The sequence below is a fragment of the Priapulus caudatus genome, unplaced genomic scaffold, assembly GCF_000485595.1.
Source record: "Priapulus caudatus unplaced genomic scaffold, Priapulus_caudatus-5.0.1 Scaffold156, whole genome shotgun sequence".
Classification (NCBI taxonomy): domain Eukaryota; kingdom Metazoa; phylum Priapulida; class Priapulimorpha; order Priapulimorphida; family Priapulidae; genus Priapulus; species Priapulus caudatus.
The window spans coordinates 436,290-452,529 of record NW_014577217.1 but is presented as its reverse complement, the minus strand read 5'-3'; the positions used below and the strand labels follow the sequence as shown (position 1 = coordinate 452,529).

Below are 16,240 nucleotides of genomic sequence, written 5' to 3'. Positions count from 1 at the left end.
TGACTTTCGGTTACATGTATATACCTTGTTATAAACTAGTATGCAGTGAACATGACCAAAATAACGCAACGCGATTTCCTCTGTACATTTTATAAATCCTAATTCAGGATTTTGTCGAGTTTAACATTCCTTTATATTTTATATATATATATAGCCTGGTGGCAGTGCTTGGCTTGCTACGAATCCCTGAACACTAACTAAATTCAATCAGACCATTTTCTTCAACAATATTATTTACTTTCCTTTTGTAATGTACAATAATCTCTCCAATAACCACATAACTATAATATCAGCTGCTGTGACTACTACAATCAGATTGACAAAATCCTCTTAAAAATGTGCAATATACCTATACCATTATCATGAACTGAAAGCTATCACTGATACAATGATCAACGCAGATGCCCATGTGACGAGAGAAATATGTAACGGCTCAAATAATATTACACAAGTTATGTATGCCATTATAACATTCTTTATATCAACTGCAAACACACAATAAATCAACAGCACACTAGCACTGTAGTTCACAAAGAGATTCGAGCATGGGCACAGAATTCTAGTTACGCATAGTTATAGTAGCAGTGGTAGTAGTAGTAGTAATAGTAGTAGCAGTAGTAGTAGTAGTAACATTACTGGTAGTGGTAGTGGTAGTAGTAGTAGTAGTAGCAACAGCAGCAGCTTGGGCAGTTTTTGTACAAAAGTAAATCGTAACCTAGTAAAGCATTATCTTTATATATTACTGCTATTTCATGTAAGCTTTTATTTTTCGTGTCATCATTTGTTTTTATTAATTTCTGCTATCATAGAATAAAGAACATACAATGAATCTGGTGTAAGCAAGAATCTACCCGTGTTTGTGACCAAATTTGGAATACTAGCAATGGTTACAAAATCGCTCAAGTTTGAACTTGGATGATGAGGTTATCAGAATTTGAGCATGATGAAAACCATTAATAATTTAGAGTCACAATATATATATATATATATATATACATGCATACGTATGTGCTATATTCTATGATGATAGCAATATGTGACAACCAAGTCAACCATTTGGTTCCCATCAAGACAGTGATTTGGACTTACATAACAGCACTTATATAATGAACTTTCCAAAATAACTATATACAAATCACCATACAAACGTTTACAGCAATATTGTACCACAGACATGAATTGGATAGGTCATACACACACACACACGTGTACATGTATGTATATATATATATATATATATAACAAACGTGAACATCATAAAATTCACAAACAAAGCAATCTCGCTACAACAAATAATTAAAATAATTCATAAACACCATTTCTAATCTGTTTGTAAAATATACGAAAGCATAATATCATTTGCAAATTATCAATTGGCATTACAGCAACTTCTTTCCTGCCTCGAACTGTGACGATACTGTTGTTCCGCTGTCTGGGATGAATTGTTTTAAGATAGTGGTGAGAATGAGAAGTGACGTGTGTAGCCCCACTGGCAGGTTGTTCTCCAGCCAAACATCCCTGTACTGCTCTATCACGGACAACAGCCTGAAAACACACACGCATAAAATAGAAGAAGGTTCCCATCTGACAAGATCTGTGCATTTGAGTCATATGTAATAATACCACTTCATAAATGTGAAGTATTGCTAGTCTAAAGATTTTCCTTTTATCCAAACTGAACAAGTGGCTCTAGAAAGTGTATACAATTAAAACGAACACAGACCTGTTGTGTAATGAAAACCAAAACCCCTGAGGATAAACGAATGCTTGTTTAGAAGACAAAAGAAAGCAATAAAAATAAAAATAAAAGGTAATCCTTGTTGACCAAGGCAATACTGCATACTTGTTAGCGAGGTCAGTCTTGGTTGTGGCTGGTATATTAGCTACTCCGACATTGATCACCTTAAACCCTGGCATCTTGTCACTGGGATTGCGCCCCATGTTTACAAGCACTCGACCAATCCTGTAAACAAATGTCACGCTTTCAGGTCAACACTATAAAGTCATGATGTTAGTACAAAATATTGACATAAAAATGTAATAAACTGCAATGAAGAACAGAAAAATTCTCCAATTGTTTACATGTTGCACTGCAAATTTTGTAAAACTTGAGAGATCACCATTTTGTATGCTTGACACCATTTAGCCTTCACAAAAGCCACACAGATAATGGTCTATTATCACTTACTTGCAAGCCAGCATCATCATCTCAGTCATAAGCTGCAATTCAGCCATCATCTGACTACTATGGCAACATTCCAACCTTGCTTTTGGAAGTGCAATTTGACATCGTCTTATATGCCTAATTGCTTTCTACATTATAAACAAACAAGAAACGATGTTTTTAGACATTTTCTCATTCGCAAACTTAAAGGGAGAGTTTACTCTAGGTTCTAGGGTTATTTTCAGCTAATTTAGGTTATAATTACGCTACATAAAAAGTTTCATGGTTCAATCACCATTAGAAATATTTTTTTTTTATGTTTTAAAACTAACAACTACAGTTTGATTACAACGACGGTGGCGCCACTCAAAGCGCACGATCTGATAAGTTGCGCAAAACCACTTTCCAGCCAAGGGCTACAGACCGAGGGTGTTTCTTATTTATTCATTTAAAAGCAAAAGGATTGTAATATCTTATAAACGACATATAGTTTTAGTTATAATATGGATAAATTTGCCCTAAAATGTATATCGTTTGGTTAAATAGCATTTAGGTATAAATATAATTGCACTTTTGTGATTAGCCCTCGGTCTGTAACGTGCAAAATAAATTGTCAAATACGCGACTTTTTCGAGGTGGCAGCACGGTCGCGGGTGTCATGGCGCCGTTCAAATTTCATAGCGTTGATGTGTAATTAATTATAACAATTAAATTAGGTATCTGGTAACAAATACGTGTGGGTATAGACGATTTGTTATACAGTAAGTACAGTTGTATGCAGTAAAATCCTAGAGGCTACTGTCCCTTTAAGCATCCCCGTTTTTCTGTAGCAGGTAGAAATTAGACATGCGGCCCCTGAAATGCCTGTAACAACTCGTCACAGTATCTAGAAATTGAGCTCACATGAAAGATGTCGCCACTCATGTTTTCAAGCAGTACACCATCAGGGTTAGCCAAGAGCTGGTACAAAATCGATCCGTTAGTCGCAGGGAGGTTGGAGGCGTCGTGGGCATCCTGGTCGCGTGACGCCCGAACCATGTACGTCTCTGCGCGACCCAATTCTATTATCGCTTGTCCGAACATCATCTCCTGATCCATGACAATGTGATGATTGATGAGAGTCGCTAGACTGGTGTGTAGGAAGTCCTACGAAAGATCAATGACAATAATTAGAGCATTTTCTCCCTCTGTGTTATACCTACAGGACGAAGGGGAAAATAGATAAATATGTCTTTAGAAATACGACCTGACATAATGCGAGACATACCCAGTGTGTTGTATAGTTCCAGCCAAGTCCGGCAAGCGCTAGAAAGCCAGTCCAGCTCAGAGTCTTATGAGTGAGGTGACCAGTTCCTGCCCAATCAGCGACTAGCATCGCTAGAGCACCTTGAGACTGGGCACATTGTGCTGCATGGTACAGATTACTGACTGATGCTTCTGGGCAACCGGCTAGGCTACAAGGGGCGAAGAGAAGGAAACATCAGTAAATTCTTTTGTCTAATAATCTTTTCGATGTCTTCTTTTAATGACTATCTGTTAGTGCATGATTGAAAGGCGCAGTGAAATGCCTAACTTAGTTTAGTTTAGTTTAGTTTAGTTAAACGTTGGTTTCAACTAAACAAAACTGTTGCCGTAGGAAGTAAAATATTTTAAAATGGGAGACAAAGATTACCTGTTCCATGCTGCTGTCCCTGCACACACCCCAAAGCTCAGTCTGTAAGATCGAGAACACTTGAGTCATGAACAAGAAACTGTAATTCTTTCACGCCATAACAGCACTAGAAATTAGATCTGTTTATATATTTACATATACATAACATACATTACATATATGCACATATTTATGCATAGTTGCTGGCATCTCTGCCTAAAAAGTCCAGTACCGTTCACTATTAATGTGCCAAAGAAACACCTCGGACAACCACCATGAGTAAGAACATGTGACTTAATGACCAAGGTGTAAGAGGACAATCTAAACCTACCCAAAATCTCGAAATGGTTTACACACAGCATGAAAGTCGTACGTGGCCTGAAACAATGCAGCGAATCAAATATCAAATCCAACTCGGTATAACACCACGTCCAGTGCTAGCACAAATAATATCCTGCAAATAATATCATTTATGATATATCTAATACCGTAATACGTCATGTAACTAGTTAAGTAATACGACCTGTATATGTATATATACAGCTATCATATACAGGGTTCTCCCCAGGAATTTTAGATGGCATGCCAGGCAATCTGAGTACCCTAATGGGTAACCTACAGGTAACCTAATGGGTTCGAAGATGTATACATCAAGCTCTGAAAATACAGCATGACTGCCTTGGGATTGTCATAATAAAAGTAACTCATATAAGTAAACACAGTTAGAAATTAAGGCATGTAGATTACACAATTCAGGCGTGTCGGAGCATTTATGGGATGAAGCAAATTAGTTTCAGCTTTGAAGGCATACATGTCGAATCTGACATGTGCTAAAGGAATAGAGAGAACCCTGATATGTATATATATATATATATATATATATATATATATATGAGATTTCACTTAAATGTATAAAAATGCGTGTGTGATGGGTATCGCGGCTGACGAGTAATACTTCTAGTACGCCACCCCTCAGCCACACCACTTGTGCTTTCTTTACCTGTTCAGTAGGCGCCCAGACACTAGCACTAAATGTCTTATCGCTCTACATACAGGTCTGCTTACGTATGACTATCATCATATAAGAAAACGTAGATGTGTGTATGTGCGTGTGTGCGCATGTGCGTGTGCGTGTGTGCGTGTGCGTGCGCCATGTATAGGTCAACATAAGATATAGCCTAGGTTTTGCAAACCTCAAATCCGTATTCAACGAGCACGAGGTCCATGGGTAGCTGCGGCAGTGCGTGGCGATAGTCGTGCAGACTGTTGGAGCACAGTGCCACCGTGTGGTGCATACAGATCGGCAGCTGTCGCCTGACATCAAGACTATCTAGATCCTCTGGATCCACAAGCACCATGGACAGACGTGGTCCGATATGCACCGAGCTGTGAAGACACACCGGGGTTATGTCTTTGTTCTCACATGTATATAATATATACCATACTTTATTAATGGGAATTAATTAGGTTAGTTTTCTTTGGACCTCTTGGATTCTAGTGAGTAATATAAAAACATACTATCTAGGTTAAATGCATATTTTCAGGGTATTAAGTAGGTATAAATAATACTACATATAACAATATAACCTCTAGATCAAGATTTATTCGAAATATATTTACCAGTAATCGTTTGCATATACAATGCTGGTAGTGCCACTTCATGGACATCCACAAGAAAAGTTGCAACTTTTTTTTACAAAAGGCTACAGATGGAGGTGTTTCCCCATTATCAATTTAAAAGGAGGATTGCAATAACTTATATTTTGTTATTAATTTCAGTTAGATTATGCACGTATAATTAAAACAAAAATATGTATGTATGTACTATTTTTATGCAAATTGTACCCAAGTATTTGAATAAACTCTCAAATTCTATAGTATTGGTCCTCTCTAATGCCCGGCGCACACGTGAGTTATTTTACTCAGGTAAAATGACGCATGAGTCATTTTACTCACGTGTGCGGCAGATTTTCGTTGAGTAATTTGATGGGCATGCGTCATTATACTCACGTGTGCGGCAGATTTTCGTTGAGTAATTTGACTCATGCGTCATTTTACTTGAGTAAAATAACTCACGTGTGCGCCGGGCATAAGGATAGTATCTGGTGGTGCAACACTAATACTAGGTGAGACATATGGTGATACAGGACATTAGATAACATTGCCATGCACAAATATATACTAAATACATAATGTAAATGTAAAGGTAATCTAACTAGCCACAAGGTCACTAAAATTTCTATATCTAGACTAGCTGTATAGCTGTATATTCATGGAAAGATAAAAAAATAAAAAGTCATTCTTCCGATTGAAAAATAACATATAGTAAAGGATTACACAAACTCACACCAGACATCAACAATTACCAACAACTATTAGCTGTTATGCAGTAGGTGCACAACTAACAAAATACAGTAAACAAAATTAAAAAACATTGATTACACTAGTGGAAAATTTGGCGAGCAACACTAGTTTAACGCTGGTTTTATAATAATTTGTACTTACCTTGCGTGAGGAAATGCAGAGATGAAATCATGAAAAGTAGAGTACATCTCTGGCAGATTCGTAAAACAGACATGTGGAACGATGTCAATAACAGGAACCAGTCCTATGTGCCTTTCACTCGCAAACTTTTCCATATCTAGCAACTCACTGCAACAGTAGTCATTTGATGCAAGAGCACGTCGTACAACAAAGGGGGGAGTAGGTTTTTATAGATGACAATATTACACAACCAATATCGTTTGCTAGGTAATGATCATGCAATTACTTTCAATAATCCTGCTGTATCAATGACTTACAATGAAATGATTTTCTTTTAAATCTTCCATTAATTCATTTCAACAGAATCGTATCATTTTACCTTTGACTATAACAAAATTGCCATTCTTGTTGGTCTTTCAACCTGAATCTGTAGTACATGTGAACCTGCATAAAACAAGAATGGTTGAAGAATCAAATAAGCAAATTACTCTATTATAATACCATTCACACAGCAAAATGTGTGTAATGGTCGAAACAGCAAAAAAAATACAACTCACCAAGAGGATATATATTATGGGAACTAAGAGAACAACACACAATACATCATATTATCAGAGCAGTGCAAAAAGGTAAATTCCACTTATATTCTATTAATATTTTTGATAATAATATCAAATTAAGAAAACATTAATAATATTACTGATTATTAATCATCATAGTATCAATGCATATCACAAAGCTAATAAGCAACAATTTACTGCAATAATAACTGTAATATGCAATAATTAAGTCACTGGTAGCACAGTCATCGAAACATACGCAACAATGAGTGGAAATCGGATAGTTATCGTATCCATTACTCTATTACACTATGGCTCCATTTTGGATATAATAGCAGAGAATCATGATCAGTTACTTCTTTTCTGTTACCTGATTAATTTTTAGCCTAGCCAATAAGTCAATGGTGTTCATAAGCACTGCAAGTTTAGGCACGCGACCCTGAGAAAAGTCCAGCATTACCCCTCGATATGCCACGTGCGACCAGTCAGTGATCTGAAACAGGATAGCAAAAGTGAACATCAACACATAAAGCACACATGCTAGAGTATCTACCTTGCAAATATTACAAGTCCTACACACTACCTAGTATCTACAACTGACATACTGTATACACCATATTTTTTGCGTACAGATATTTTAGCGAATTCAGACTTGACGGACAATTTCGCGAGTGGTTAATTTCACGGTCGGTGAATTTACGAATCAGTGAAGAATAGCGTGTTGTTATTTTCGCGTGTTGTTATTTTTGCGGTCGGGGACGCGTTCGCGAAATTCACAAAATTTAAACCACCGCAAAATATACAGCATGTTCAGTAATATGTTTAAACTAGTTGTACCTGTAGCTGAGGTATACCGTCTTTCACACACAGTTTAAACAGTTGCAATAGTGTACACACTCCATAGAATAAACCTGCAGAGTCGCTGGCCATAATCTTGATCTGTTAAGAGAACATCGCCGGTCATCATTAATACCCAAAGAAGTTTAACTAACAATAGCATATTCGAAAAAGTTAAATAAATATCAGAATTGATTAAATCTGAGGTTTGGAGAATACATAATTTTTTGCTGACCAAATTAGGCAATCAATATGGACGAAACTAGGCAGACAAAAATAACATAAACAGTACTGACCCGATTACTAGAGACCACAAGTTTATATGCATCTTTTTTGGGAAGCAGCCGATGGTTGACGTGACACAAAACTTGAGTGGCATTCGCTGTAGGGCCTAGGGGTCTTACTCCAGCTAGGTGTACTTTATAGTTTAGAGCCTTAAATTCTGGTTCTAGTAGCTTCCAAGCCTCCTGCTGTGTGAAGGCAGAACCTAAAAGCACATAGCATTTTTGCAATGTGGTAGCTTGAAACTTTGCATTGTGGTATGGGAGGATATTCCAAACACCGTCAATAGTTGAATTGTCTCCGTAGCCACACTGTAACACCACATCACCTAATCAATTATTGACGTGTCTATTCGCAAGTACGTTCTACAAAAGCTTTCACCCATAAACGACCACAGACCTGCTTTATAGGTTTCACTAATGCATTACTCCTATTGCCCGCCATAGAGTATATGGCTAGCACTAGCTCAGTTTGCACCTGTTTTACGAGTATACGAAGATTACGCACACCATGTAATTATGTATTGTACATGCCACGATTAAAATTACGGAGCTAACCTATGGGCATAAAAGAAGCCCACTGCTGCCAATGCCACAGAGTTGTAAAACATTCATAAATGATACAGAACCAGACGTCATACTGCATCACAACCAGATGCCTGACTAGAGGCGCACTGACAATCGGGTGGACTAGAAACGACAAACGTCTATAAGCCATGGCTGTATAATTCACCAGCGATCATTGCATACAGATGATCACAATTACTTTCACACACATACCTTTATCACAGCAGGTTACGTAGATATCTAGCTGTTGTGCCACTACAAGTGCTTTCCCCCCAAGCTGAATAATCGTTTGTGGCTGTGGCCACAACATATTTAATCGCTGGTCAGTTATGAGAGGATCAGGAGGCAGTAGCGCTTCTGTGGAATGTATGGCAGCCTCATTGTCCGACTAAAAATGGAAAAACATTCATTAATCCAATAGCTGGATCCACATAGACAACATGCATGGAGTTAGTACAATGGATCAAATAAATATCTCTACATTTCTACCAAAATAAGTTTATAGTGAAATACAGCTAAAACTGTAAATATGGGTTACTCAAGGAAAACCCTGAAACTGAGCTTTACAGATAAGTGTCCTTTCTATAGAGGTCATTTCATTCTATAACTGCCACTCAAATAAAACATTAAAATTGCCCATTATAGGCAAATGTTCATTCTATAAAAGTGTCTGATAACATAGGTTTGACTGTGCAAATTTCCATATATATATCCGTAGAGTCTAACTTTTCACTACTTTTATTGCTTTTATACTTGCTTTATATTTGTTTTTATACTGCATAGCCACTGCACACTGTGCATCTATACTGTATGGTCTCTATAGGCTTGAGACTTTTCAACAAAAACTGAATCCCAGAATATATGACTACTAAACACGGCTCGGCAATTGCTGCACATCTCTCATTGACGGCCAACTTACACTATCCAGGAGGCCGTTGTGGACAGCTGGCGTGGTATGACCGTTAGGCAGGCTACTCTGACTGGGAGGTGTGCCATTCATATTCAGCCTTGCCTCAGATACATCAGTAAGCACTGAGTCCATAGAGAATCGCTTCTTTAGATGTTTTGTCGGTGTCGTTCCTACAGTTACACAGATATACCCATGGCAACTACATTATTCTCCTTATCAAGTACTATTCACTACAGGTTATTGAATGTGAACAGTCAAACTGCAATGTAAAGGTGTATACCTTCAGAAATGGATGCCCGTTCAAACTCCTTTCGCACATTACTTAACGGCAAGTCAGAAGACCGTAACACAGCTAACAACTCGGGCTTAAGTGCTGCAACATCTAGCGGACTCTTTCCCTCACATTTCCTACAAAATATCAACCAGTGATTCAATAATATATAAAAATTTATGGTCAAACAACTAGTTTATTTTCTACAATTGATTGATTCATCAATACAGTTTTAAATTGCAGTTCATTTTTAAACCTACACAATAAAAAAAAGGTTGCTGGTGAAGCAAATAGAGAGTTTCTTTGATGTATTAAAATAATTATTTATACTGTGTATTCTATATCACATGGTTAATCACTAATATCATCAGAAGACACATTTCTGTGTGAAGCCGCACCCTTTGCTAGCACAGATGTTTGGGTCTGTGCCATGTAGCATAAGTTCCTCCACGATGCCAACATCACCACGCATCACTGCATCGTGCAGAGGTGTCGTGCCTTCCGAGTTGGTAGCATTCATGTCTGCACCTCTATCTGCCAAGCATTCAAGCCATAAAAACAGCATAGTGTTAATGTGTACTGCTCTACGTTTTTTCACATCACTTGATATGTTAAACCTATTACAAAATACACTGAAGAGTGTTTTGGGGAATTATTTAATAGAATTTCAGCATAATCCAGAAAAAATTCACAACAAGTGCCGCAGAGCGACAGTGCTCAACTGATGCGTACTGTAGCCGGGTATTCTTCTGATACTGGTACTGGTAGGTCTAGTACTGACAAGTTATATTTATTAACCATCATTTTATTATTGAAATGACTCAAGTGCCTGTGGCTCTAATAGCAAAAGCAGTTCAGTCCTTTGTTAACAGTCAACAAATCCGTGTTTACGCCTCCTCTTGAGGGTCAAAAGGTTATCAGACACTTACTCTTCGCACGTCAGCGGAAAGCACATTTCATGGTCCTTTCAATAAAGTGATAAAAATGGTAGGTAAGCGCTGAAACAAAAAAGGCTTTCACTCGGTCCGTTAGACCATGTCCTCAGAAAACGTCTAATATCTGACTTTTCCCCACTGCCCTTTGACCTCAAATTTTGTGCTGGTGATGGGTTTCCTCCCCATCACACTATACATAGAATATTAAGAGCGTAGGTCAAGCCGTTGAGATTTGTGCCGCAATTCCGTATTTCCTCCTATACCTTAAGTTACGGGGAAAATATCCCCCCTCCATTGACACACTTGACCTTTGACCCTTGAACCCCAAATTTGACATCCCAAGTCTTTTTCGCGATCCCCCCCGACGTCCCGAATATCAAGACCGTACGTCGAGCAGTTAAGATTTGTGCCGTAACTGTTGACACACGGACGGACGGCCGGACGGACATTCATGCAATTCTACAAGCTGCCTCTGACTTCGTCAGCTGAGCTAAAAATTCATGGCAGGTGCCAATGGTAAACAAGCAAAGAATCAGCTAAAAATATTGTTTTTATAGCCAGGTATCCAGTACTCTGAGTCTAACTACAGTCATAATATTACTTGTATACCTCTATAAGGCATTACTTTACTATTACATACTAAAATATAATAGTACATTACGATACCGAATACATAAAGACTATATGCCTACATAATTTTGTTACCAGACACTGACTTTAGTTTTTAAACATTGACGATTAACAATCCTAGACATTGCCATAGCACCGCACGACTGTGCTGCTCCTCTGATAATGTTTCCTCACTGAATTTTTATCATAATTAAAATCACTGAGCACCATTACGATCTGTATGCATATATGTATTAACCACATGAGATTATCATTTAAATGAAAATGCATCAATTTACATAAGCTGTTTAATTGTACTTACCACAAAGACACTGCACTATATCTCTGTTCCCAAAGCTGGCAGCCCAGTGCATAGGTGTGTTCCCACTGTGCTCACTGTCCCTCAGGTTGACATTTATTCCTGATGCCAACAACTGGCAAACTCTACCAACACTACACAAAACAAACATTTTTCACTGTTAATGCATATATCTACAAACTGTTAATACACAAAAATAATAGTAGAAATCCATGCTCAAAATTTACAGAAAGCATCTCTTTCAATCTGTTACATAAAGTTGTGAGCATGGATTTCTACTATTATTTTTATTATTATTGTTATTTTATTATTATTAGTAGACAACTAGTTTCACCACCTTGATACAGTTATGACACATGATACAAATTAACGCAATAAGTAACCAGGGTTTCAATATTATAAACGAATGAGTAGCTGCTTACTTGGACTGTGCCGTGGCCTGTAGAAGCTCCTGGTTAAACACTTGGACCACCTTCTCCCCAGATGCTACATCAAATGCTGTGCTCTCCTCAATGTTGTGGATGCCAGGATCTGCCCCTGCTGCAAGCAAGGTCCGTACCACATCCGCATAGCCATACTGCACAACCAAAAACTAAATCTAAGTTTCAATTCCATTCTGGTTTTGAATAGGATATGCTACTGGATAGTGCAAGTCACTGAGAGGGAAAGGGAGAGGGAGAAGGAGCGAGAGAGAAAGAGAGAAAGGGGGGGAATAGAGTGGGAGAGAAAGAAATAGAAAGGGAGAAACAAAAATATAAAGGGAAAGGGCAGAGTGAAAAAAGTGACAGACAGAAAAGGGGCAGAAAGAGAGGGGAAGGGGGAGGGAAGGGGAAAGAGACAGAGAGAGAGACAGGGATGGGGAGTGAGAAAGAAAGGGAAGGGGAGAGAGAAGGGGAGTCAATGTGAAAGAATGTGAGAGGAAGAGAGCATTGTGGTGCAGTTCTTACAATGATGTGGTATGACAATGATGTATGTGATCTGACAATGATGTGGTACCTTACTGTGAAAACCTGATAAATAAACAAATACTTTTAGTGTCATGTTAGTCTAGACAAATATCTGACTTTTTACCACAAAAATCCTCTCAAGTTAAAGTTTATTGTAAATACACATGGTATGATACAACAATAGTGCATAAAAACCTTCGTTGCATAGTGTAACAGAGTTCCCTCTTTAGTGCACAGATCATTTAAAAGCTTCCTCAAAGTCAGATTTCCTGCTTCTTCAATTTCACCTGCAATAGGAAAAAAATAATGATTGTTTAAAATGCAACACTTCATAATGATTCTTTTCTGAAATACACACTACATGCACATGGAAAAAGAGTGCATGTATGCAAACGTGGATGCACATGCAAAGATAATAATCCCCATGTAGGGCCTATATGCATGGACTTCGCCGTTCAATCAATAAATCCTCATTCTAATGCTGTAGACACCTTATACAAACACAAACGTAACTATAACAAGTCTTTCAATTATCATAAGCTAACCTATATGGTCATGTGACAATGGGAGTGGTATACTACTGTCACCAACCAGCATCCATCTGCACTCACTTTTAGGGCTCATCTGTACATACAAATAATTGCAGTCCTTGCCCCTACTCACCTGCACACAACTGCAGTGACCATGCATGCACTTGCACCCACCTCCAAGCAATTGCAGTGCTTGCCTGCACTAACTTTTAACTTTCTTTGATTTTAAGGGTTGTGTTGTATACTTTGGGCAACAAGAAACAATTGCTGAAATCACTCTTCAATTTGTCCAAGGAAGTTATTGCATAAAAATACCAAGTTAACACATTCTGTACCCCGCTGCTGTCCACTAAGTCTTAGAGTCTATACTCTATATAGTGTAGAGCACAACAGCGGGATAAAGATGAAAGAAATACCAGGGCTTTAATTGAAGTCTAAAATTAAAGCCCACGTTGTATTTCTTCAGGATATGCGAACCAGGGCAAGTCGAACGTGGAGGTGGTCACAGGCACTTGGAGCGTTTCAATAAAGTATGATATTAAATAAATACGAAATCTATTTACTACCAAAGTCTTAATGTTTCTCTACCCTCTTTTACCTATTATTTCCGACAATTTCCTGTAAATGCCGTCCAAATGTTCATCTGCAACACACGCTGGCTGCCGCACGCTAGCTGCTGCACACTGACACATAAATATATAGCAGGTAGGAAAGCGTGCTGCCAAAATTCACTCGACGCTCGCTTGATTTCACACGAATACAACACAAATATTCAACCAGTCTACTCCATCTTTGTTTCTATTTGAAGAACAGTGTTCACTTGCTATAAAAACGTAATGTCTGTGTTTGTAACCGAGCTGTGTCACGCGAAATCCCACAAAGCCTGACGAAATTCTTGCGTTCGCTCCCGCTGCGCAGTTTATGTAAATGGCTGCAAGTACAGGGATATAGGTGGCGCACTGCATTTTGGGAAACTACCACGCTGCTTTCCAACTCCCGTACGAGCCTCGTCAAAGCCGCCAGTGGAGCGTTGCAATAATGCGGCGCAAAAATGAGGTCACGAAGAGCGCCGGTGGGCGTTTCCTGATTCCGACAGCCATTTACATAAACTGCGCAACGGGAGCGAACGCGATAATTTCGTTAGGCTTTGTGTGATTTCGCGTGACGCAGCTCGGTTACGAAAACAGACAGTATGTTTTTATAACAAGTGAACACTGTCCTTCAAATAGAAACAAACATGGAGTAGAATGGTTGAATATTTGTGTTGTATTCGTGTGAAATCAAGCGAGCATCGAGCGAATTTTGGCAGCACGCTTTCCTACTTGCTATATATATTTATGTGTCAGTGTGCAGCGAGCAACTAGCGTGCGGCAGCCAGCGTGTGTTGCAGATAAGCATTTGGACGGCATTTACAGGAAATTGTCAGCAATAAAAAGTGAAACTATTAACTAGAGAAACACTTGGGTAAATACTTTGGTAGTAAATAGATTTCGTATTTATTTAGCATTAATAATAATACCCCATTATGTTTTATTGAAATGCTCCAAGTGCCTGTGGAGGTGGAATAGTTTATTATGTTACAGGTAGGCTGTGTGCATAAAGTTATATACTATACTCTATACTAATAGAATATTAATACTGTAATACTAATACTAATAGTAATACTAATAGTAAGCCTAATAGTAATAGTAATAGTACTACTACTAAGTATATAATATAGATTATAATTTATAAATTATAATTTATAGTACTTCAAAGTTAAATGTCTTCATGTCTTACTTCTCTTTTTACTAGTCTACAACTTACAACGTTCACATGTTGATAATATAGATCTGACGATGTCAGTTCTATCTGATTGAACCGCTGCAATCAAACTTTCTTGGGCTTCCCTGATCATATTTACAAGTACAAAAAGTACGAAGCTTTCACCACAACACCACAAATTCTACATTCACGTGGACTCACCGCGGCATACTACGGCGCTTCGATCGCATACTCACGTATGCTTCCGGGTCATTTAGGAGATTTGTATCAGTGCGCATAACTTCTTTCTATATAATAATTGGGCCCTTTAAAAAAATGTATGTATAGTGTTTCTTTTTATTGTCAAAAGGCAACACTCAAGCGGACTGTTTATTAAAATTACTACGCTATACATTTGAACATGCAGTATAGGTTTTGTACCGGCCCTATAACCGGAAGTAGCAATGATAACTATAATTATTAGGTGTTGCAAGGCACCCGTGTTGATTGGTAAACATACGCACGACACAAGTTTGCAATAAGTATTTTTATGTGTGTAATAGCCTAAATAGGCTAACAGCATCAATTATGTCAAGTCTGTTAAAAATAAAACGGTTGACTCGTATTCCCCAGTTAGTATTCCCTTCTGTAAGAGCATATTCTGATGAGGTGCATAAAGAAATCATTGACAAGTTTGTCAAAAATGCACCGGTAGTCGTGTTCATGAAGGGCAACCCTGAAGCGCCGAAGTGCGGCTTCAGCAACGCAGTGGTACAGATTTTAAGGATGCACGAGGTTGCATATGAGAGCCACGATGTGCTTGCGGATGAATCCATGCGCCAGGGTAAATTGCGATTATACCCAGTCTGTATTGAATTTTCAACTTGCTTGAAGTTGGAGAATTTCTGTTCTCGTTTTCTAATTTGTAAATGTTGGAAGCAAGTTATAGATACTGATAGTGATAGATTAGACAGATATTTATTTATTTGGCCGTGGCTACGCAACCGGTTCTGGACGCAAAATTGTTTTCCCACTTGAGTTCCAGACCACAGCCAATCAGCGCACTCCATTCACTCGACTTCCTCGAAGCAACAATGTAAAATGAGGGTACCCCCTAAACCTAATCCTAACCCTAATTATAATCCAACCATATATATAAGAACCATTTATTACAAAACACTATCTATGGTGGGTCCGGAACTCAAGTGGGAAAAAAATTTCGCGTCCGAGAGAGCACGCGCGATAGGGAGAGAGATATATATACAGATTAGATAGAGAGAGGGAGAGTTAAGTTATGTATTTTTTTTAATAAAGTGCTATATATGACAAATAAAGTTGTATTTTCATATTAAATCTTTTATTTTTATCAGTTGTTGTTATGAATGGAGTACAATGGATATACAAATAAACTGTTATTCTAAACTACTTCTAT

General features: G+C 38.1%; 2 protein-coding genes across 2 annotated transcripts in view; one reads left to right on the top strand and one right to left on the bottom strand.

Moving 5' to 3' along the window:
* Positions 1–215: 215 nt before the first annotated feature.
* LOC106806376 lies at positions 216–15,027 on the bottom strand. The gene is made up of 21 exons (XM_014808298.1): positions 14,872–15,027; positions 12,731–12,822; positions 12,011–12,165; positions 11,592–11,722; positions 10,124–10,259; positions 9,735–9,862; positions 9,464–9,624; positions 8,758–8,932; positions 7,993–8,183; positions 7,697–7,798; positions 7,230–7,352; positions 6,679–6,743; positions 6,321–6,467; positions 5,009–5,201; positions 4,147–4,193; positions 3,837–3,878; positions 3,432–3,618; positions 3,068–3,310; positions 2,189–2,313; positions 1,844–1,963; positions 216–1,545 (listed from the first exon to the last, which is right to left on the bottom strand). Exons 1-21 carry the CDS (start codon positions 14,960–14,962, stop codon positions 1,380–1,382), a joined length of 2,820 nt encoding a protein of 939 aa, XP_014663784.1. The 5' UTR covers positions 14,963–15,027; the 3' UTR covers positions 216–1,379.
* Positions 15,028–15,290: 263 nt separating this feature from the next.
* Positions 15,291–16,240, top strand: part of LOC106806364 (uncharacterized monothiol glutaredoxin ycf64-like) — a 2,450-nt gene continuing 1,500 nt past the window's right edge. The window contains exon 1 of the mRNA XM_014808276.1: positions 15,291–15,652. Within this exon, the coding sequence (XP_014663762.1) occupies positions 15,397–15,652 (256 nt within the window). The 5' untranslated portion in view covers positions 15,291–15,396. The remainder of the gene's footprint in view (positions 15,653–16,240) is intronic.